The sequence below is a fragment of the Corvus kubaryi genome, unplaced genomic scaffold (genome assembly GCF_017639235.1).
Source record: "Corvus kubaryi isolate FWS band 111438036 unplaced genomic scaffold, C.kubaryi_AGA036_p1.0 37270, whole genome shotgun sequence".
Taxonomy (NCBI): domain Eukaryota; kingdom Metazoa; phylum Chordata; class Aves; order Passeriformes; family Corvidae; genus Corvus; species Corvus kubaryi.
The window spans coordinates 2,233,798-2,259,453 of NW_024581083.1; the positions used below are offsets into that span (position 1 = coordinate 2,233,798).

The 25,656-nt window shown below is 37.7% G+C and overlaps 1 protein-coding gene across 15 annotated transcripts in view; it reads right to left on the reverse strand.

Moving 5' to 3' along the window:
- Positions 1–25,656, reverse strand: part of TENM2 (teneurin transmembrane protein 2) — a 655,728-nt gene that overhangs the window by 312,291 nt on the left and 317,781 nt on the right. For 2 of the 15 annotated variants that reach the window (XM_042025412.1, XM_042025411.1), the window contains exon 1: positions 22,933–23,415. The exons of the other annotated variants lie outside the window; for them this stretch is intronic. In XM_042025412.1, the coding sequence (XP_041881346.1) occupies positions 22,933–22,978 (46 nt within the window). In that variant the 5' untranslated portion in view covers positions 22,979–23,415. Of the gene's footprint in view, positions 1–22,932; positions 23,416–25,656 lie in introns of those variants that run through there. 15 annotated transcript variants of the gene reach the window in all.

The following is a 25,656-nucleotide window of genomic DNA, read 5'->3' on the forward strand; positions in this document are numbered from 1 at the left end:
GAGTTACATTTTGGAACACACTGCTACTACCCTTTCAAGGAAAGCTTTGATCCTAGTAATACACTCTTAATTTCATTAAGTCAGTGAGAATAAACACACTAATACTTCCCAAAGCACAGAGATTGTGAGGAAATAAAGCAACGATGTGCCCAGGTAACACACCTGAGACATTTACTAGTAATCCACGAGGTGATCAGAGATCCCAAAGAAGAAGACCCATATTTCAAACCCATCTCCCCATTGTTTCAACTTGGTAGCAAATGCTGCACTCAATCAAATGATCTAAATGTAATTTAAAGTGCTAGAGGAGGGACAAGAGAGCTCCCATTTCTTTTGTGCCGTAAAATTTATATTTAGCAGAAGAGAGGTTTAAGTCAAAACACTGAAAGATGTATATACTGACTTTGGCATACTAAACTCTAATTCAGAACATGAAGTCAGAAGTATCTCAGAGAGCCAAAGAAATACTCAAGTTTCTCCCATTTCAGATGAACCTCATTTTCTCTTTTCTGATGAATACAAGTTTAACCATCTCCTAAAAAGTAAACTAGTAATTAAAATGTTTCCCACACAAGAACCTAAGTGCAACTGAAAAATCAAATGCAGCTTTCCCCCAGGCCATCTTCTTTACAGCATTTACAGTGCTTGGCAGAAGGATTTGTTTTTTAAATTAGTAATAATTAGGGTAGGACAACTATGAGGTGAAACTTCTGAAAAAAACAGATCACAAAAACTCCACATGGGTAAAAAAAAAATACCAATTGATGGCTTTTAAGTTCTCTCAGTTGCAACAGTATTTTATTCATTCACTGTGAGGTATTCTCTATCACATATTTTGCATTCTTTTTCAAGTCAAGACAAAAGATCTGAAATATGAAATAGAAATTCTTCTACAGAAAAGCTATGTTGAAAACAGTATTGACATTAATAAAAGTACTGATTCCCTCCAAAAAACCCAAAACAAATCAAATGTAAACACATTTGAACTTAAATGACTCATTATTGCTGGAATAATTATCTGAAGGTTTATTAAATCTATTATCCACTCAACACTGAGTAATCAGTGAGTGAGAACAATTTTGTTTCTAACAAGCTCTTAGGAGTATCAGTTTTACAATACAGAAGGCACACTAGAGCAATGCTGTTTCTTTATGGGATAGTCCTACTCTCTTAAATAAAAATAAAATCAGCTGTTCTATATAGAGACCACTATTTCCAGCGATTTCTTTTACTCTAAATGATAGTCTTTCTGTAGAATTCCTCAGTTACGCACATATACAACTCCTGTGAAAAATGGGTGAAAGATGCATGAATAAGTAGCTATGACTGAAAATATTAATTCATATTCAATTCTACAATTACTTATATTTATGACTGAATTCCTATTGCATAATTTCTTCATTAGCATTAAAAAAAACCCAAACCTGAACTCATCTGAATTAGGCATTTCAAAGAATTTTTACAGTATGCATTTCGATTCCCTGCTGCATAAAGCCTTCTATAGAACACAGTCTCTCTGATACTCTTCAGGTAGCCTCAAGCACTCAAGAAACTTTTCAATCATCCCTATATAAAGTTTCTAATTCTGCCTGTTTAATTATCCCATTGTACTGTGTAAATAAAGTGTTTTCTCCAAGTCCTGGTCAGGCCATTTGCAAATATGCTGGTTCCTGCGAGTCACCACAGCGAGCCTCAGTCCATTACTGTGACAGGGAGCGCTCCTACTAACAACTGCTTTTTACTCCCCCTGACAAATGTGCTCTGTGCCACAGCTGACGTTTGTGTAGTAATCAGGACTGATGGATTGGGACGCCGGTGCTGCCGAAAGTGCCCCCCATTTTAATGTGAGCGATTTGTCAAATGTGCCGCTATCACACTGCTGTCAGGCACAGCCAGGAAAGCACTCTGTCATCTTTCCACCAACCAAGGTCACTTTGGCAGCGACAGGAGAACTCACAATGAAATTTTCATCCTTACTGGTTGTGTGAATGGCTTGGTCTTCAAGGCATTTCGTTTATTTCAAGCAGTTCTTTAAAGTTCTTGCAAAATGTCTGTGTTACTAAATGCTAAATTAAAAGATGAAAATAAAAGCACATAGAAGAAAAAGTTGCACAGCTAGCTATCAGCACAAATTGGGAGTTTCAGAGATGCAGGTTTACTGTAAACCCCTTCTTGTCAGGTTCTCACAAGACAGAGTTAATTTAAGAATTATTTAACATTCCAAGGACTTTTGTCACCAGAACACCTTAAAATATATAGACAGCACAGAACTGAAGAATGATTAAACAATCAAAGTGGCATATCTACAAAATATACCTGTGTGTCATGAAATTTTGAATAAACTAGAGCTTCCAAAACACATATATGAAGAAAACCAGAGAAAAGGAGGACCCTTACTCTCTACCATTTAAAATGTAGAAAATGAGTAACTTTTTCTGCACTAATTGCATCTAAAAGCATATTATAAACTTTTTTGTTGTTGTTGCCATATAGGAGCCTTAGCAGCGTCCAATTTTTTTTTTTAATGATTTTCCTTTTTTTTTTGCACCAACACTCAAAATATAAACACACCCGTGAGATTTAGATGCTTACACTTTTTAAAAATAAGTTCACTCCATGTTCAGTCACTTATATAAGTGCACAGTCTTCAGTGACTAAAGAATTTTAAAAAATTAGCTGAGGAGTTTAATACACAATGTGAGAGGAAGGTTATAGCAAAGGCATTTGTGAAGTAACAAGTACCAGCTTCCTGAAGAACAGTCTCGTACAGACCAAGACAGAATGCAATATGTAAGTCACTCTTTCACTTAAAGAAACATGAGTTAGTCCATGAGGCAGAATACAAATCAGCACACATGCACTTGCCCACATCACCTTCCTAGGTCTTGAATATTTGCTGCCAAAACCCAAAGCCTTTAAGAAAATACCATTCAAGATAAAAAAACCCTTAAGATACACAGGCAGAAAGCAGCTGTAATAACTGAAAAGGAAAGAAATCAAACCACACTTATCTTCTGCTGACTACAAAACCCTGAACAAGGTGGGCAGCCCTGCACCAGGTTACTCTCACAGCTGAATCCACCCCAATCTTATTGGCACTTATTTCTGTTTTCAAGGATTGCAAAGATGAAAATGAGAGAATCTAGTTCACAAATGTTGATGCTACATGGCTTTTTTGCTGTGCATTTCTCCAGAGCTCCGTAAGAACTGACAAGAGCTGAGAAAGCCTCCACTAATGCAAAGTCACTCACAACCCTGCTGGCTCACATCCTAAACTGCAGAGACCTCCAAGCTGTTTGATAAATCCTTCACACACTGTAAATGTACTGTCTCTAACCCGAGTGGACATTCACTCTATGACTGGAAAGTGAATACACATTTACTGTCTTAGTTACTACAGAAAACCTGCCCTCTCCCTTTTTCTATATCATCACATCAAGAGAGACTCAAGGATTAAGGAAAAGGGATGTTGGAAAGTCAAGAAACCAAAAAAGGCAGGCATTGTTTATATCTTTAGTTCGAAATTGGTCTAGCCCAAGAATTGCTGTCTCATAATAGAGCATGTTAAAAACCCACCAGGACATTTGACTAGTTTCTCTTTAAAGGTCTCCTTTCCTTCTGACAATTTCTTTAACAAAAATTTGGATCAGGTGGTGATCTCAACTTGTTGTAAAAAAATGCAAACATGCCTTCTGTGCCAGAAGGCCTGTGTTTGGCTGCAAAATGTGGCTTGGCATTACTATAAGCATTAAAGGTGAATAATGACTAATAATAGAAAACTGTGACAGCAGGATCTGGGATTACAGTTCAGGGAAAGGACAGTTTCTTGTGAAGGAAGAACTTGTCCTGTTTCTTACGTTCAAATCTTGAATATCACCACATTACAGGAGAGTTAAACTGCAACTGTGGGTAAAACTTCTGCTGTCGTAAAAGTTCACAGCAAAATAGTCAGCATATGACTGTCCAAAAACTACCACTTCTACAGGTACAGTACAAATGAACAAAAGAATAACAGAAAGTTACCCCCAAACCCTGCATTCCTTAGAAATTGGTATTGCCACGTAAAGTCAACTAAACCTTTGTGAATTACAGTAGCAGTAGGCATTTACAGAAATTATATATATACACACAGACAAATCATATAATAAAAAAGCTACAATTTTATCAACCACACTGAAGGAAAACTTTTGCTAATCTGTTTCATCTGTCCAGATCTCTCTTCACATGAAAACAAGGGTATCATAACCAGTTCTCAAACATAACTACTTGCACAGATTATATTTGAACAATTGTGTGTAAATATACACATACACGTTACTAACACATAAATAAAAGCATATGGAAAAATATCCTTTGGGGAAAGGAGGACTTTGGACACAGCCTTGAAATAATATTACCACCACACAAACAAAAAACATCATCATGAAAACAAACAAAATAAAAAGAGCAGTTTCTAATCTACTCTGACAGTGATATCAAGCAAACTCAGCACTCCTTCTCAAATACTAAATATTCATAGTCCCATTTTCATCAGTTCCTTGCTAACACTATTCTCTGTAAAGGAAACGATAAACTGAACCCACATACATCTTCCAGTCTCCTCAGCTAAGTGCTTCATAATGCCTATTAAATATTTGAACACAATTTAGGAATTATAAAGTTATTTGAAAAACTTTGAGCTGAAAAAACCCAGAGATTTACTTTCTGAAAGACAAAAGGAAGCATAAACCAAACCCAAAGCTACTATACTATAACTTTGTACAAGATGAAGATTTTAGATACATTTGTATCTCAGTGCCTTTTAGAAGGAACTAGAAAATTACTCAACAAAGAGTTATTAAGCATGCTAAATAATGGTAAAATGATAATTACACTGGAGATTTGTGTTAATAAATGAGATGCGAAGGGGTCTTTATTATCCACTCATGTGCATGTAGAATTTAATTAGTTATCACCTATAAATGCTAATAGCAGAGCTGTCAATCAATCAATCTCCTAAACAGCAACTGAGGAAACCCCAAAATATGAGCAGTGAATGCTGAGGAACATGTTGGTAAGAAAACAGTTAACCCAACAGCAATATGGAGGGAAGGAATTCCTCAGAGAGCCTGAAGAAAGATGTTTTCATCTCATTACATCTACCTTCATAATTATAACAAACTCATCAGCCTCTAGATGAATACCACGTATAATCATTTTCCTGCATATTTTCTAAAGCAGGAAACTTAACAAGATATAAATGCTACAGACTAATTTAGGCTATTTGCAGTTCTCATCTCATCGTGAACTGAAATAAGAAGAAAAGTAGTATAGTTAAGCTAAAAATAACTAGATAGAGACTTGGGCTTGTTTATTTCCTGTAATCCTTGCTCAGATCCAGGCAAGTAACAGGTTTATCCTTTCTAAAAGAAGGTAAATTTAGAGTATATTTAGACTATAGTTTTTAAATAATAAAAACTAAATGCAAATAAGTAAAAAAGCTGGTATGCTTCTAATTTACCTAAATGGATACGTCCATTAAAATATCTGAAAATACATAAACCCACCACAAAACTGAAATGCCATAAAAAAACAAACCTAAAACGATTACCCCAAAGATTAAATTTACTTATGCTGATATGACAAAACAAACAAAGCAGGGGGTTACATTCAGTTGAACAAAATCAATCACATATAGAGTACAGCAATAAAAGTCAGGAAAATCCTGACCCACTCAGTGAAGTGGAGCTCTGCCAGAAATACATTTCTTGGCAAGGCTCTGCGCCCACTAATTAGAGAGTGAACCATTTGGGGAAAGTTACTCTGTGTCCTCAGGAATTGATACAGAGCTGTCCAAATCCACCTACCTCTTCAGAAGTGAAATTGCTGTGTTACACATCTTGGCACAGGATGGGATGAGGCAGCAGCATCCAATGCTGATCAGGAGATTCCAGATGAACTGGGGGATCAGGGTGGGTGTCTGTACACATGCACAGCACCTGCTCTGTATTCCCCCCAGAATGCCACTACATTTTTTTCATTAGCTGCCTGTGCTGGAGATTGTTCCAAGCTGCCAAGCCTTTACTTCCACAGTAGCAATGCTGTTCCAGAGCTCCAATATGGAGACCACTGAAGGAAGTAGAAGTCTATCCCCTGGATACAGCTAATTTTGAGGACACATCCAAATAAGAAAAACAGTAAATATGCATGTACACATTGGACACCAAATAATACAAATTTCCTGTTTAATCCCAAATCTTTCAAATAAGTTTTCTTCACAATCTACCTCACGGTATCAATATGGAACTGCACAGTGATTCTGTTTTGCAGGAACCACACTTATGCATTTCTAAAGTCACCAGGGCAGCTGGAGTTCTGCTTCAGCAAGCCTTAAAATATGGCTTGATAAGGAAATTGGTTTTTAACATACAAAATGGACTGAAATTTCTTTTTACATTTAATAAGCATAATGGGCAGCTTTCAGGTGTGCCATGACTAAACTGTACACTGAAGGAGAATCCAGCTTGCTTTTTCTACTTTGTAACTTAAACTTTAATATCATCTATTATGAAGAAAGTATTTAAGAATGACCCCTGCCCCAAATCACAAGAAGTATTAAGAGATAACAGTGAGTAAGCATACGGATGGAGTTAAAAAGAATTGACACAATCATTTGTATTTCTGACAAACTATCCAAGAAACTTAACACAAAACAATTTGAATTTCATTTTAAGTGCTTATTTGCTTGCCAAAAGCATATTTTGCAAAAGAGTTCAAGACAATACCCAGCTCTGCAAAAAACAGCTACTGTGGCTGAAGGGCTAAATTTGACCGGAAATAAAGGGTTGAAATCATGCTAGTAGAAAGATTTTGTAACTTTTTTTTTGACCCAACAGATCAGCATAACAGGTGTCTCACCACCCTTCCTGTCCGCATGCTTTACACTGCCTTTGTGCCCTGATTGGTGAGCCTGAAAGGGTCATAAAAGAGAAAAGACAAAAAAAAAAAAGAAGTGGAGGGAATATCAGAGCATCCTAAAACAATCCCAGGAGCTGACTCATGCTGTAGCCAGAGAGAAATGAAAACTGGGCCGTGACGGAGAAACGATGGAGAGCCTGAAAGATCCACTGCCACCAGTAAAGTGTAAAACTGGCATCCAATAAAACAGCACATGAAGGAGGAGTCCAACTTCCAAGAAAGAGCCTTAATTTGAAAATCTTCTGGAATGCATTCCTGCCCTTAAATCCCAGTGCAGATGAGAGACAAGAGGAGGAGGGCTCCTGCCAGTCCCGCTCGGACAAAGGGCAGCGTTGTTCCTGCACAGGCACAGCCGCTGCTCGGGGGGAACTGCTCGAGATCTCGCTCGGATACTGAACACTGATGGACACTGGAGACCCCACCTGCCCCCCTCTGACCCTCAGAACCTTTTTAGTTGACTATTATTCTATACTAATCAAGTAAAGCAGACTAATAACTTTCCTATTCAGACATAATTCATTATCCTTATTTACCCACGCCGGCAAAATTTAGAAAGATCGTTCCTTCCAGCCTTTTTAATTACCAAAATTCTACTTGCTTTAAAATACCATAGTCTCCCTCGAGTATTCAGCAGAGCTGAAGATCACCATGGCAATAAGAAAATGGTGCCAATGCTATCTTGGCACTGACTGTCTACAGATCCCAGGAGACTTAGCACAGGAGAAAATTGAGCTCACGTAAAAGCAGGAATTCACTCTCTCTAATGATTTCAATATACCTTTTATTTTTGCTAATTTGATGTTAAAGAACTTGAACAAAACCCCCAAAACCTTAGAACCATACAGTTTCCTAAACAGACAAACAATTCCTAATGTGTTTATTATTTCAAGGTGAAATCCACTTTACTCACACAAAAAAGCAAGGTCCTGCAGTTTGCTGGATACATGGGAAAGTGTTGTCAATGGACTGGAGTATGAAAAACAACCCATATGAAAACAAAGTTTGAGTAAAAAGATTCCAGAGTTCTTCAGATCCCTTTACATCTTAGTTTCAGGCATGAGACAAAGATTTTCCCTACAACCACAACATGCCAAAATCCACAGTTCTGCTGCACAGCACAACAATGCCCATGTTTGGTGTTTGTTTGCTTTTTCCCTCTTTTTTTCCCCCTTTCCCTAAACTGTGTCAGAGAGACAAGGGATATATCTTTTATCAGGATTATATCTGTAAGCTAATACACAACATATCACACAAAAACTGGCAGCAGTTTGTACAAATGTACTGCAGTGACTTCACCACTGCTCCCAACTTTTGAACTGCACTTTCTGGGAAAAGCCAGTGCAGCACAGGAACATGTCCTGGAGGCAAAGTACCACACAGCCAACAATGCCAACACGGACCAGAACAAACCTCTACTATAGAAAGAGCACCTTCCCTTCCAATTTACTGTAGTGCCAGTAGAGCTGCAGCTTTTCCTTTTCGTGTATCAAACCAGCCACTGGTACGTTCCATTCTTTTGCAGTCAGCAGATGGGACAGTGGAAAAATAGACTATATGTATCATACCAATGCCCACTCACACAAAAGAACAAATTAATTCTCTACTAGTTGAAGGGTGCATTCAAAATTGCAATGAAGAATGAAAATGCTGTACTGCAAATATCCAGAGAAGGAATTAACTCCATATAGTGCTGATCAGAATAACCACTCTGAATTAGCAGGCTTCAGAGTAAAAAGGAAATGCCAATTCCCCCAGTTCTCATTTTATAAATCTGGTTTGTAATTTCTATGTACCACTTTCTCCATATAATCACAGAGCAATTCTGTAAGTGGTTAATATAAACTTGTGCTAATAATTTTGTTAAGGAAGTACAAGGAACATATTAGAATATTGCTTTACAATTACGTTGTAGGACCAGTGGTATTTGTACTTAAGACATACTTCGAGGGAACGAGTAGAAAGATTATAGTGGGGAAGCCAATAGTGACTCTTCCACTTTCTGATGGTCAGAACATTGGAATTATATAAAAGTCAGATGCAATGTCTGGCTTTCACACAGTCAGAGGCATCTGGAATAGTCAAACCTTCTCTCTGAATCAGATACTTGCTTCAGTCAGTGTCACTTTTGTCTCTCAAATGGCAGAGTTACCAGAATACAAATTCATTCACAAATTCAACTCAATGTTTTCATTAAAAAAGCAGACCTTCTGATGCAGGCAGACTTTTTGTTAGTGTAGGTGAAAGGGGTTTTTCATCAGAAGGTAGAGAAGGAATAAATATTAAAACACTCTACATGTGCCACCACACAGAATTATTGATATCTGGAGAGCTCTAGTTTAATATACAGGTATTGCAAACACATTGTACAAAACCTGCAGCTGAGCATGGGTTTGGAACACAATGCTGAGATTGCAGAGGAAGCACTTCTACTTTGCAAAAAGGATATTGCATTTCACAACACTGAATGAATTCAGAACATCGTGAATAAAATGAAAATAATGAAATTTCCACTCGGAGGTCAGAAAGGCTCCCTGCATACACAAGCTCATGAGAACTTTTAGCAAGAAATCAAACAAGTTGCACTTGGGATAAGTATGGCTGGTAAACAGTGCTAAAGTTCCCATAATGAGAAAAGGGATATCCTGTGTAAAATCACTGGAGTTTGACAGGGAAAAACAGGAACAGAAACTGCTGCCCTTTGTGAAAATATCTAAAAAGTCCAATCCCACTGTTCAACTAACTTGAGCTCAGAAGGACTCCAATTTGCACATTTCTGTGAAAGGATTGTTAGCTGATCACCAACACACAAAATACCTCAAGAGCTAATCACCAGTTCTTATGTAATAGTAGAATTGCAGGTGGGCAGATTATCTTCTTCCCTCAAAACATCAATTTCAAATAAACACCCCTGGGAAAGGATCTCTCAAACTTTTCAGGATGGACTTTTCCACTGTTCAGTGTGAAAATGCAGTTCCTGCTGTTTAAAGCAACAGGGGGTGGGAGGCAGGAGAAGGATGACACCTTTCAATCCTGGGCCTCCTGACATTACCTTTTCAGAAAAATAACAGAAATTTCTGCTGGATTACAGCTAGAACAAAGCGAATCCTGACTCGCTTAGCTTATTGGCTTTTCCCCATGTGGTATGCCAGGATAAAAAAACCTGAAAGCAAGAATTAATTAATTTACGGGGTTTTTTTATATTATAAGCTCAACCTTTCATGTTACCTGCCTTTGCATAACAAGGCTCTATCCTTCCTAAATTATTTCTTGTAAGGAAGTTATTTCCAATGCGACCAAGAGTAAACCTGTGATCCAAACAACAACAGATCAGCTTGCTTAGCTTATATGCCCATTGCAGACAAAATTACTCAACCAAGTACACAGAGAAGAGCACAGTCCAGCTCCTAAAATGTAACTGGAGGCAGCAGGTCACAGTCCATACACTGCCCACAGCAGTCAGGCATGTTGGGCCTCCATCCTTCATTCAAACCCATGCAACTGAAACCATATCTGGAAAGATTTTTTTCTGTCATTGAAATAAAGAGCTGTTTAGTAACAGAAGTATACAGAAAAATCGTGTCAGCTGCAGAAAGGTCCTTCCAGCAATCACATTTTTGGGAGAGTTTGAAAGGACTAAACTACTTTTTTAGATTTCAATCTTCCTTTTGAGCCAAGTATAAAATGTTACTGAGCCCAGAGAGAAACAAATTTCAGTTCAAAAGAACAATTACTAATTAGATCAATGATCTTCAATCATCAGGTACGCTCTTTCATTACATTACAGAAAGTAGATTGCAACCTTTCACCTAAGTTATTAGTCCAGGGTTTAACAACTGACCACTAAACCAGCATCAAATTTATTTCATTCCTGACAAAGCAATTCTTTACCTCTATGTTTGGCTATTTCCACCTTTGCTGAGTGTTTCCCCATTTTTATTTTACAGATTAAAATGAAAATACTGCATGCTTTATTAGGTTCTGCTCTCTTATTTGGGATGAGACACCAATGCTGTTTGTTAATTTAAGAAGCAGCTCTTTGGCACGAATGTTTTATTTGCTTGTTGTTTCCCCTCTCCACCTCTCCAGCATATGTCAAATGTTTAAACAATATGATTTTGATGGCAGACTAATTTTAGTAGTTATAGTACAAGGTCAGCTTTCAGATGCAAAAAGCAAACTAAAATAAAACTAATTGTTTTAAAGTTTGGGTTTCTTTATATAGTTTTAGTTTAATCACAATATATTGAAATCAAAATATAACTTGTACTTGAGAAACAACTCCCAAAACCCACAAATCCATGCCAGCACTTCCCAGTTTTAATGCATTCTAAGTCAGCAGTTTAGAAGCATATAAACAAAATGTAACAGTGTAGGCTTGAAACAAAAGTTGCAATGAAAAGCCTTCTGTAAAAAAGGCCTTCTACTAACTATATTCCTAACAAGCTGTAGCACTACAAAACATAATCAAATATAAGGGTTTCAAATTAAAACTTGGTTGTATCATAGGAAGCAATGAAACCCCACAAGTCTACTGACACATCTCAAGTGATCATAGTGGCTGCACCACCCTGTTGGATACACAAACAGCATTAACCCAGTGGAGCGAGGCTGAAGGTAACAGCAGTGAGGCAATTAATGTATCTACTGGACATTACATCCCTAAAAAATGAGTTTTCAAATGGTCATAGTCACTCCAGCACACACTGTGCTTTGCACCTGCACAAGGCAGTCAAACTCTCCTACTCTTCTGATGGTCATGATGCACATTTCCCTTATCCACACAAAAGCATGAGCAGAAGTCCTGCAACACAGCCCTTTGTTATAATTTTGTGATTAAAACAATTTTTTTGCAACACGTGTATTGTCAAACTTTGTTTACTGATCCCCATCATTTTTATACATCAGTCTGCAAATTAATTAGGATTCATTCCAGTATAGCTACTTCATGATTTTTTGTTTCACTGTGTTCTGAAAGGCCTTAGCCTTTCTGAAATGACAAAAAAATTTAAATAAAGAAATGCAATAAATCCTCCCTCATTTCATTGTTATCACCTATCTACCTGATTAGAACAAAGATTCATTCTGAGATTTCACAGAACAAAGCTGTTTTCTAAAGTATGCACATTTCTTCTAGTAGCATCTTGCTTAAGTTTATTCATAAGCAAGAAGAAAGCCCTTAAAATTTTTAGATACTACATCTTTATGTAAGTAGGCTATAATTAGATTATTAACTCAAAGAAAGAGATCATACCTTCCCACAGACTTGTTCAGCACTTAACAGAACTAGACTGACCTACAGAGACCTGTGGACTCTACCCAACACAGGATCAAGAAGTGGGTGCTTTCAGGAGGGAAAATAGTTTTCTGAAAAATCAGTTGACTTGGTTCCAGCTATAACACTGACCTACTTGTACAGCATACTGCAAGGCATTTAAATTTCACTGCCTGTAAAAGAGAACCTATCTATTCCACAGGGAACAAACTAGGTTACCGCTCCCTGATTTTATAAATTTAAGTGAGCAGATTATCTGTGTGCAACTCCTACAGCAGATGAATTCAGGCTCTCTTTTTCTAGTACTCATGGGAAGTGTGAGCAATTGTGATAGCCCATTCTGGGAAGGAATGAATGCAGAAAGACCAGGAGGTAACCAGTCCATTTTCTCCAAGACGCATCATTACCAGTGTCAGAAAACAGATCTGGCCACACGTGAGCAAGTGTGTGTGTGTGTGTGTGTACAACAACTGCAAGGACCCACAAACTTAACGAGGGAAGGCTGCAAAGATGAATTGATTAGTATTTACAGAGAACTTGATCTCAAAGATCTTGCTTCTATAAAGATGTCTCTCTTGCTTTCTTGGGCTCTGTTGCAAAACATGCAAAAGGCATAAATAAATACAGGTAGGACATGAAAAGCTACTCACATGACCTTTACTCATTATGCTTTAAGCAGTAGTCATCCATCTCCTATCAGATTCTGCTCTAGCTCTTCTCACTGTTTGCACACAAGATCCTGGTTATTCATAATAAAGCCAAGTGTTGTATTTATAGGCAACACTACAAGTGAACCAAATACAAACACTGGAGAAAACAAAGAAAACTATTATGAAGACTCCAATCCATACAAATATCTTCTAATTTCTTAAATAAATAAATAATGGCAAAGTAACTGCCCTGACTAACAATCCATTTTATCTCTATTTGAAAAGAAAATTATTAGCTAGGAGCATCTCATGAATCAAACTAACCCTAACTCAATAGGGTATGCACATCAGTGTATCAGATATTGTTTATCTGAAAAGTTACACTGACAAGCCAAGCCCCTCTCAGCTCATCCTGCAATATCTGTTTGAAATCTTCCCCTTTTTGATCCTGTTTTGAAATCGGAAGCAAGTTGCCTTCAGCATTTGGAATTTAGCTGTCAAATCAATCTCCACAGAACATTTGGAAAAAAAAAAAATCACACCAGGTGCTGAAAAAGTTATGTACTGGCCTCATGCACAACTGAAGGCAGACAAAACCGCCACACATGACTACTTCTACTCCCTCTTAATAACTACTAATGCTTCACATTCTTTTCTAGTTTAAATTTTAAGAAATTATTCCTCTAGTAAGACTTACTATCATTGGATAGATAAAATAAGCAACCATCATTTCATGCACAAAAGTTTCACTCTTACTCCTTACACCACTTGTTTTCTCCTTGTTTGTTTTATATTTTGGTTTACACTTTTCATGCTGAATTTATGGGGAAAGGAATAAGGTGCTTTCATATTTTTCGAAAACACTCCGAATATTATGGCCTTGATGCAACTAAATAATTAAAAATATAATGATCTTGTCTGAAGAGGTATTTCAATATACCTCTTGGCACAATGATAGCAACTAAAAACTCTCCTAGACCACAGCCTACTTGGCACTTCTTTATCAACTTATTCGCGTCTATTGTGTCTACAAAGTGGTGCTAATGAAGGCAATCTCCAGGGTTTTTGGTGGGTTTTTTGGGCGTGGGGGACTAGTTCTGGTTGCAGACACTCTCCCGGCAAGGAAGGAAAAGACTCCCATGGAATGATAAAGGACTCACTGTTACACTATTACAGGAGATGAATTGCATTAACCCCTGCCCTTCCCTATTGTACTTGCTGCCCACTGAAAACAACAACAGAATTACTAAAATCCCACACTCTCTAATGGGATGGTAATAGGATTCAGAGGCCATTAGGGTAAAGGCAATCCATATTTTACAGTTTAATAAGCTCTTGCTGAAGATGCTGGATCCCTCTTCAAAGCCAACAATTACTGATTTAGTATTAACAAATCCTCAACTGCCAAGACTGCACAATGCATTCAAGATGAAGTCAACAGCTTATAGTGACAGACTTTAAAAATATGTGTAGGAAAATGAAATCACTTAAATTGAAATAATTTGTAATTTTACAGTGATACTGGTTATTACTGTCATTTCATATTCCTCTATATCCAGATCTCATGGTTACTCAAGTTTGAACATAATTCAGAGTTACGGTGGTGTTTGTTGTAGAAGACAAGTACTTTTGTCCTGTTTTCTAAGCATCCACCTCTCCTCACAAAGAAAACACTCAACAAAGAACTATGGGACCAAGTACGTAATGAAATCACAGATAACCACACAGACAATCTTTTGATGTTATGATCACCTACAACTGGATTGCCTACTAGGCTGTAGATTCAAAAGAACCCATCATTTTCTAATAGCATGTCTTGAAACATAGGGTGCACAATACAAACTAACTCTCCTGCTGTTTACTGTTCTTTAAAAACACTGGTTAATGTATTTTTGAAAGGCAAATGTGCTGAAGATTTTCTTACGTCCTTTTAAAAAAGAATCATCTTACCTGTATTTTTGTTGTATCCAGTTATTCCCCATTCCCTTGTGTAACTGGCTAGGGATATAAAGAACAGTCCACTCCTTGCATTTCCTGAACCCAAAGATACGCCTCCACCATTAGTGCTGCTGGATCTAAACCCCACCTTTTTACTGTTCTTTTGTTTACACTTCTTACAGGGGGGAAAAAAAATCCCGACAAAAACAGACGTGTTTTTTAGAAGTGATAATTCTGGAACTCAGTTGTACCCCCACAAGAGGCACTATATCTAAAAATATGGACCATTGCTGTTTAAAATAATTATTTTGTGCCTGAGCGCTCATAATCACACAAACAAAACAACAGGAAAGCAAAATAAAATATATGACCATAAAACAATTAAACCCAAAAGCCTGCCATCATTTCAAATTGAGGAAGCCAATTCTTCACCATCTATAGAGGTGATGTTTTCATATAATCAGATATTTCAACTTCACACACCAGAATCATGCTGATCTTCAAAGTTTTATGTGCTGTTTATGTGGAGAACTACTAGACTTCATTAACAGCCATGCATATTCACTATTTATCACGACATATTAATAATGAATCCAAATACATCTTTTATGACCACCACAATTTTATGTTAAAAGCATAAACTTAATAAAAACTGAGCTGGTAGTTTTCCTGCTGAAAACACTGAAGTTTGAGATCCACTTCCACAACTTTGTTTTGTCACATCTAATGCTTAAAGAAAGTTTTCAGTACACTCAAAGAACAGTGGGGGAGGGAAACCACAGTGATTCCTTCAACAGTTGACTCTGTTAAGCTCACTACTGAAACAAGTTTTGTAAACTACTTTGAAAGATGCCTTCCAGAATATCTAGGGAGATCACAGAGGTTTTTGAAGCATAGCTTCCAGGCAAACTAACAAAAATAACCAGAAGCCAAGTAAAAAGGGAACTGATGCTCTAATTCTATGACAGGAATTGTCCTATCAATATTTTACAATGCAAAGCAGAACTACAACATGAACAGAAGAGTCAAATACCGCCCAAATAGCCTCTTTAATGAGAGAAACAGAGAGCATATGAACCATTAATTTCTGAAGGACCTTTATATATATACACACACATATATATATGTAAATTTAACATCTAATTCCACTTAACTAACCACATTGTTTATAATAGAACAATGCATATATGTCATTGTGGCATAGCCTGGCTCCGGAGCCAGGATTTCTTTCAAGTCCAGATAATGTGGTGCTGGAGCATGTCCAGAGAAGGAAATGGAGCTGCAGAAGGGTCTGGAGAGTCAGTCATGTGAGGGAGTTGGGGGTGTTTGTCCTGGAGAAAAGGAGGCTCAGGGGGGACCTTCTGGCTCTCCACAACTCCCTGACAGAACGGGGCAGCCAAGTGGGGGTCAGGCTCTCTCCCAGGGAACAAGGGACAGCACCAGAAGCAATGGCCTCAGGCTGCACCGGGGGAGGTTCAGGTTGGACATCAAGAAGAATTTCTTCTCTAAGAGGGCTGTCAGACATTGGAAGGGGCTGCCCAGGGAGGTGGTGCAGTCACCATCCCTGGAGGTGTTCAGGAAACAGCTGGGTGTGGCACTCAGTGCTCTGGTCTGGTTGACACGGGTGGGAGTCAGTCACAGCTTGGACTCAATGATCTTCAAGGTCTTTTCCAGCCTAAATGATTCTGTGATTGTGTGAATACAGTTTTCAAAACAGAACCTTCAACCACAAGTGATCTGTTAATTCAGAAGATTTCACGTTAGAAGATGGTGAATGAGGATGAAATAATTTCTTAAGGCTGGCCACGGCTAATGGGGTAAACATGAAGAGAAAATACGCTGCCTGCACTGGAGCCCGATCTGCTTCACATTTGACACGTGCTGTCTCAAAACACCATTTTAATTTTTATTTCAGTCATTCTAAAAGATCCTCTCAGAAAAGGTAGCAAAGAGATGCAATATAATGAGCTATGATACAATAATCATGGTCTGGATCTCTCTCAAATTCCTCAGAACGCAAATGAGCATTTATCAGGAATTTGCCCAAAACAAATAATTTACACTCATTTCTGCAACACAACAGACTTGATTCTCTTCAATTCAGCTCTTTGTTAACTCTGATTAATTACTTCACTTCCAAGTTTCATTAGAAACATATTCATCTTTTCTAGGTTGCAACAACTGATATGCTGCATCTCGAAGTCTCATATTAGAAAACTGAACATCTGTCCATTCCTTACATTCTACTGACCTCTAGAGACTGCATGTATATATGTATAGCACATATACATTATTTATGTCCACGTACACATACCAGAGCAACAGTACAATAGGGTGACTTTAGGAGAAATCTGCATTCAGCATCTGATGTTACAGTTTTGACTTTAATCCCACACTGTTCTTAGAAACGTTTTTCTTTCCTGCAGAAATCTCTTGCTATTTTCCCCCCTCTTCTCTTTGTGTCCTTCCAACACAAACACACTGTGCCTTATCAGTTATGTACAGAATTAGGCTACAACTACAAATATCAATATAAATACTGAGATAATCCAGGTGTCATTTAAGCATTAATACCTGTTGGGGAGGGGAGTGCCACAGGTCAGACACTCCGAGTACCTGAAAAACAGACATCATTGTATGTGGGGAGAGGAGACCAGTCTCTCCCAGCCCAGTATCAACACTTATTCCCCCACCAAGTGATAACATCTTGGAGCAGGTTCCTTGTTTCCATTCTGCTGCCAGGGAAAAAAAACTGTCTACAAAAGCCAGTGTTAGGTTTGACATTTAGACCAAACAGAAAGGACTGAAGTGGTTGAATTTGTCAACTAAAATCTATTCAAAATAGACATTAATCCAGTAACAAAGAGAAATGAGGGGAACAGAAGAGACTGTGTTCTTCCTTAACAACGTTAGAATAACTGACACCGTTAAGAGCCATTACTTGGTGGTAACTGCGTGGTCAAGTACAAGAAGCATTGCCACAAATATGGACAAAATTAATAGGTGGCATTTCAAAGGCACATACTCCAACTGAAAATAGTTGGTATTCGGTTCCCTATCAAAATTCCCGGAAAACCTGTATTGGGTTTTCTAACACTGTCAATGTTTCATAGAGAAGGCCCACTTATCAGACACTTTCATGTGATTTTATTCCTGAAATCTCACAGACAAGTTTAGAAGAACAACGTCCTACTTCAAAAAACCTTTCTCTGAAAAGCTTTTTCACTTTTAGAAAATAATTTATTTTTGAGGTCAGGGGGATAAAGCCCTCTAATGCAATGTTTTACCGTGTTATAATCACATTTCATGCGATAACAATACAAATTTTATTTGATTTGGAATCAGCTATGAGCCACAGGTTGAATTTTATTAAATAAGAGTAAGCTATAGATAGCAACTGAGCTCCATATCTTCAAAAATTGCATGCATAGAGTAAGAACTGTGCTAGCTAAATATATTCTACACAATACAGCTAAAAGGACTTACATCCCCTGCTTTGAGTTACTTGGGAGTTAATGCATCATTAATGAGGAAAATATATACAACCATGTCCTCCTTTAGAAGATTCTTAAGATGATTTCATCGCCAAATCCTATTTCTAGTTTTAAAATTATTTTTATTCATATTTTTATTTACCTATTTTAATGATACTATCACAGTCTCTGATATAGATGCAAGCCTCACAAATAAGTCATTAAATTACTGTTATCTGCAGTACATTTTCCTGTGCACACATCCCAGCTTTATATTTCAATAATTTCCTGCAGACTCCTAGACATATATTCCTCCTCAGTTCCAATAATGTGAGACTAGATATGTAATTTTAAATTTCTAATGGGCTTAAATTAAAATACATGGATTCAGATTTTTGCTGTTGTTTGTACATAAATAAGCATCCAGAGACAAACCTAGAAATACACTGCTGCTGCTACTGAAAAATATGGCACTAAACTCAGTTGTGGCCAGAATTATTGACCCTATGCAGCTATTCTGAGCTTTCAGGAGTGTACTCCTAAATAAAATCCCAGTATACAAGTATGCTTGCTTTTCTCTTCCTGACTTTGAGAACTGAGAAATACAAAGATAAAAGTTTATTCCTTAGGGCTATATTGTGTCATAAGCCTTTAAACTGAATTTGCCAATGTTTTCAACAGGGAATTCTCTTTAGAAACTGGTGACATATTACAATCTTTTAAACTAAATTATGTACCATTTCAGTGAATTGACAAGTCTGAGAATGAGGAAGGTACGAGAACATAATTCTGGTGATGTTCTCACTGCCAACAGTCGGGCTTATTTTTCTGAATGACACAGAATTTTAAAAATGTGAAAGTGCTCATGAACTTTTGGCCGTGGCCAACTGAGATGCTCAAAATTCAATGGCCATGGCTAATGGTCTCTAAAACAGTAGGAGCTACTAAGTTTGAGAAGAAAAACTACACAACCATTCAATAAATACATACAGCATTACATTTCCTAATCCATACTCATGGAACGCAGAAAGATTTCACTTCCTCTGCATATCGAGGACACAGACAGTTTTCTGAAGGTTAAGGAATTACCTTACCTAATGTACACAATTGTGGGCATGCACAACTTGAGAAATTAATTAAAGAAGCAGAACATCAAGGAAACTCCTACTGGCAATAGCAAACCTATATGGGGAAAAAAAACCCCAAACCAAATAAACAACAAAAAGAACCCCCAACCAACCTAAAGCTTGGCAGATTAAAGAAATTTTGGCACACACATCTGCAAAAACCCATAAAAATACTAAACCTAAGCCACAATAAATAAATAGCCTATAATGCTAATTACATGAGAGGACTGTAGATATCTGCCACTCATTTTTAATCTGCATTTTTTCCCAATTATAAGCAGAAGTTGAAATTTTCTTACACATTAAGTAGCAAACAAAATAGAGGCATGCTCCTATGTATTATACAATTCAGTCAAACATAATTTTAGTTCAAAAAACTGAAATCTCTAAAAGGTCTTCAAATAATTCTTGTTTTTCCTTTTTTAGTTAAGATACCAATAGATACAAACCAGTTGCACACAGAGAGATCACATTTTTAGCATCACTAGCCTAAGTTCTGCATGTTTATCCTGCTTTACATGAAAAGCTAGGATTAAAGAAAAACAACACACATTAGGGTTTTGAATTTGAAATCAGTTACGGTTGATGATCATCTCCAAAAATAAATATTCCCACGATAGAGGTCAGTGGTTGCCTGAAATTGCATCAGTTAGTGCCTGATCCTCCACTCCTTTGGGACTGCTTTATCATATTATCAGATTAATTAAAACAGTAGTTTTAGCATAGAACATCACAGTTTTCTATTCACACATTTGCCATTAGGTGCTTACAATTTATTGATCTGAGACTCATCATAGGGCTTTTCTCAGAATTTAACCACATAAGAAGCTGGTAACTCAAAATTGTTAACAGCTAAAAAAAAGTACACATAAAATAGCATACAAATTAAGAGGGGTGTTTTTTTTGTCTTTTATGTGTTGATTTAGTAAGCTCTTGCTATTCTGAAAGGAAAGCAACTTCACTGTACTAGAATTCTAATTTTGAGGTGACGTGCATTTATTTCCTTAATTTATAATAAAACATCTGTATTTTGTGGCTGTATTTAAAAAACAAAAAACAAACCCATAACTTTTAGGGACATTCTTTCAGCCCTTCCTGTAAGACAACACAGATCAAACAATGTTAATACTAGTGATAAAATTTTAAGAGGTGAATAAAAACTAAAAGCCTTAAAAGAAGACAAATGGTTGTATCTACATGTGTCTCATTTCAGCACATGTGTCTCTTCAGGTTTTCAGATAGAATAGCACCTGCAATAATGATGTAAAAAATACTGATCTCATATTATGGAACTACCAACAGCCTTGAGGTTTTTCTTTGGTTTTTGTAATCTCACTGCATTTCTTTCTCTAGATGAAGTAATCTTTACATTGCTCTCCAGCAACATCTACTGGAACATCAGTAAAATGCTGCTATTTCTATTAATCACCCATTTAACATCTAGTAGGGCAGAGTTAGCAAATGCCAAAAGCAGAGATAAATGCTCTGCAATTCAGATCCTGTATTCTGGGCTCAAGCACATCAAGGTGGCTCAGCTTCAGCCTTTTACTTTTTTGCCATTTCGTAAGGACCAAAGTCTTCATGACTAATTCCTACCAGAAGTCATCTACCATTTAGACTCAGACATACTTTATTTAAGTCCCAAAATATCATTTAAAGTACCAAATTACATCCAGGACTTCCATTTTTGTCAGAGAAGTTACTCCTAATTTCGGTTTGATCCAAACAGAACTGAAGCATTAAAAGAGCTTGGAAGAACATACAGAAATGTTTCGAAAGGTGAAACAGAGGTGGAGTGGCAATTCCAATGCCAAAAAACAAACAAGTTAAGCAAAACCATAGTTAAAAAGTAAAAATAAAAGTAAAAATATCCGCAGCAAAACAGTGAAACATTTACAAGTTCTGATTTCAAGTCCTCAGAAAAGAAAAAAATCTGTCCCTCTGTATGAGGATGAAAGTGTGTGATTAACCACCACTGAAGGTAAGGAGCATGGTTTGAAGTCCCCTTTCACTGATGGGAGACTCCGCTTGCCTGGGGGCTCGATCCCTCTGAGCCGTGTGGTGCCTTGTCACTGCCTATCTCGTACAATCAGCTCCTGCAAAGGTACACACAGCACTGCCACGGAATTCGCAAGGCACGAGCACTGCGCATTCGGATGGCTGCAGGCAGGAACGAGCCATTTGGGGAAACTTGCATAAAGACCGAAGTTCTCAAGTAAACATATTCATTTCACTCTGCAGGGTGCTCATCTGTAGGTCTGCAACACTGAATTGTGCCTATCAAACAATGTTTACTCTATGACAGCTAACAAAGTTCGCTTTTCCCAGCTCTGCTTACAGCCAGCCAGTAAGTGCTCCACTTTACAAATAACTGATCACTACAATACTATTTGCTTTCTTCTAGAGCCCTAATAATAGTCTAACTATCCTTGACTGCCTGTTCACTCTTCAGTGTGACAATGAAATTCAGAATATCACTGTTGCTCAGAATCCCTTCCTCCTATTTTGAGTCAGTTTGCTGATACAGAGAGCAACTGTAAAATGTAGGGAGAGAAAAAAGGCACCAAAGCCAGTGACGACCAGAAACAGGCGCCCCAACAGTTAAATATTCCAGTTGTGAATAAAAAGCACTTACTAAAATGATTTCTGCCTTTGGAGTCCCTATAAAACCTCAATGTATTTTTATAGAGAATAAAAGGGCACGTTTCCCAAAACCACAAACCCTTTAGGCTACAGAATTTTATATTATCACAAGACTTAAGTTCATAGGCTTTGCCTGAAAAATTAGCTCCTCTCAGTAACAGTTAAACAGAAAGCCCTTTATTGTAATCCAAGTGCACTTGCGGACAGCACTTTCAGAGTTAACTCCATTTGACAACTGACATAAATCCATTATTCTAATTTGGTGATTGCTTTACTAAACACAGATGCATTTTATGAGTTTTAGTCACGTATTTCATTCAGGATGCTACTTAATCTCAATTTACAAAACATAAACACGAAATAGGTTTTACAGTATGTCTAAAAGGGTATAGCTACTCATCTGACAAAATGCCAGGCAAACAAACCATATTCACCTAGACTTAAACTCAATGCTAGATTTTCCCTTACACAATAAATAGTAAATAAGTAATTTTTTTTTTAATTTAGCTGTTGCAATCAAATTGCAGAATCCAAGCTCCCTGAGGGTTGTAAGACACTAAAGCTTTTCTTACACTGAGATTTAAGCACTGAATTTAACCTCAAGCAAAGTCCAGCTTTCATAAAAGCTGACTCTCTGATTTATTCTGATACACAGAGAAAAGGGGGGAAAAAACAAGCATTGTGAATACAGCATCCTCAGACCCCATTTCTAATTCAATTTATAGCACATACTTTACATCTTAAACAAAAGGAATCTGATACAACACCGATGCTGCCTCTTGCTGCAGTTGCCTGCCTCAGTTACAGAACGCTGAAAATCCACCGCTCCGACCAAGCACTCCATAAAACATTCGGATTCAGACACTTCTTACCTGCCTCAGTTGAAGGCTTCCTTCCCTTGTTAGCAGTATGAAGCATTCTCCAGCCTTCCCAATCCTTAGCACCGGCCTCAAATTGCACCGCTAAGTCCCTTTTTTGCAAGAAAACGCTTATTGAAAGTGATTAGTTTTTGTTGTCCCTTTTAAGTCCCTCCTGCAGGAAAAAGCCGGGGAGCGATGTGACGCCACCTTTTAATCTTTTGCGAGAGTGAAAAGGCAGAAAAGGAGCGCTCGATCAAACTGAGCTTCACACATGACTAAAACTCGGCGGAGAGGCTGCGAGCTCTGGCTGAAGCACCACTAGGCGTGAGTGTAAGAACAGAGAAGAGGGGAGAGTCAATGAAATGTGACAACGTATGTGCATCAAAGACGGGGAAGAGGGAGAGAACAATGAGAGAGAGATCGCGACAGCAACGAGGGAAGGAGAAAGAATGAGAATGGGAGGCAGAATAAGCCTGAAGAAAAGAGGAGAGTTTTGAAGCAAAGAATTCGCAGAATAAAGCCAAAGTGTCTGGCAGCTTCTGTTTTTATCTCAGTGAGCATGACATACTGCCTCTCTCATTTAGCAACACATTCGTGCCTCTTCCAGGTTTGAAAACTGAGATAATCACAGTGTGTGCCTGTTTTCGCCTGACTGGCACACTTGTGTGCAGTATACCTGAGATGCCCCCCAACCATCTTCTGGAAATGCATTTATGTGCAATTAACTTCATATATTCATTAGGAGAGACACCCCTCGTGCCCCCAAAAAACAGGAGCTGCTAGTTTCTACTTCAATTTACAATGTAGTTTAACTGGCAGATGGAATTCTACTTATAACTACTAACAAACTGCCACTGATAAACAAATGACTGAACAAATGTTTGATGTTGATAACTGAGTTATCATAGCAACATATTAGTATTGATAAATCTGTTTTTAAGAAAAAGTATTACAGACACTTATTTTATTTAGCCTGTAATTTCTAGATGAAGTTGCTCTAAGCGGTAGAAGAAGAAGAAACTTGACCCAGAACTAACATTTTTAAAGGAATGCATCAGAGATACGTTCATATTTCCAATGTTTTTAAAAAACAATTACAAGCTAACCCCCAAATGTCAAATTTAATTTTGAATTCCCACCCATTCAGAAAAGATGCACACACTAAGCCCTCATACAAGTAGGGTTCATTTTCATGCAAGATGGGTGTAGGATGGGTGTGTGGATTGTTTGGGTCTTTGGTTGGTTGGCGGTTTTTTTCTAACTACAAACACGTAACATCAAGGCAGCTTCTGTAATTTGCTTTGTTCATACCTTCTACCTTTACACGGGCAAGGCAAATGGGCTTTTTGCCAACTAGCAAGTGGTCAGCTGGCCCAAAGCACACAAGGTACCTGTCCGCAGAACTGACACAAGTCCACAACCAGAGTCAGCTTTACAAGGAGCCAACATGCAGTAGGAACAAACCTGAAAAAGAAGATATATTTTCCTTGCTGCAGCACCCTATTTGGGCTATTGGATCTGACCACCTCAACTGCATTAGGGAAAAGGAAGGACAAAGTCAGTGACTTAAGATGCTGGAAATCTGGATCTACATCTGGACTGTACAGAGTAGTGCTGTGGTAGCTCATGCAAGTCACACAGCACTACATTCTGGCATCTGGGTCTTAAGGTACTCAGGTACCTTAAAAGAATATTTCAACAGCTTTGCATAACTTGGCATCCTCTTTTGTAAGGGTTTTCCAGTTCCAGAGAGGAGGTTGTAAAGATGAGTTCACAAATGATTATCAGGGAATATGGGGTCAGTTTCAACCCCAAGTAATTCTATATCATTATTATACCACAAAACTTTTAGGAATTGATGCTTTTCTATGAATGTTTGCCTCGAGAACTGCACCAGAAACCATCATAGTAAGCTCTGGACAGATGGAATCCAGCTTTCATATTTGTATCGCAACACTTGCAAAACAACTCTTTAAACATGCAAACCCCAACCTATTGATAAATTTGTGATTGCTTCAGCATTTCACCTCTTATTTTTTTGTCCCCCGGGGACTGGGAATACACTGACATAAATATGGATCCATTAAAATCAGATTCTCACTAACTTTCTAAAGCAGCCTTCATCATGTGAACTTAAGAGTAAACTTAGCACAAGAATACTAGTGAGTACACTGGGCTTTTAAATCTCTCTATATGTGTATCAGTGCACCACTAGCTGACCTAGCACAGGAGCAGTTTGTGTGATGGATCAAGTATTCCTTCATGCTCTGCTGGTTTAAGGAGTCCAATGGATTCCTTACACTGTTTTAAAAGCCTACTGTTTTATGGAAATAACACCACCTGAAAATTCAGGGGGACAGAAAGATGAGGGAGAAATAGAGATTCATGAGTTTAGTTATTGCATTTTTTTCAAGAGTATTATTAGCAAATACTCTAAAGGAACTGCCTCACTACCTTTTGAAAAGAAAACAAGCAAAAATAAGTCCCAAGCCCTATAAGAAGCCCCTCTGTCTATGCAGTGTGTGCACAGGCACAGGCCTGTGCACACCTAGAATGAGTAATGGGAACAATTAGGGGAGAGATCTTTCCTGCTTCCCATTCATTTTGTATTTTCTCACCCTTATTGGTAAATTGCTTTTCTCATGCAGGTCTTGATAAGAAGTTTCTGCATCTCTTATAACGTAGATTATATATCCATGACAACAACTTTCAGAAAATGCAAACACATACATACAT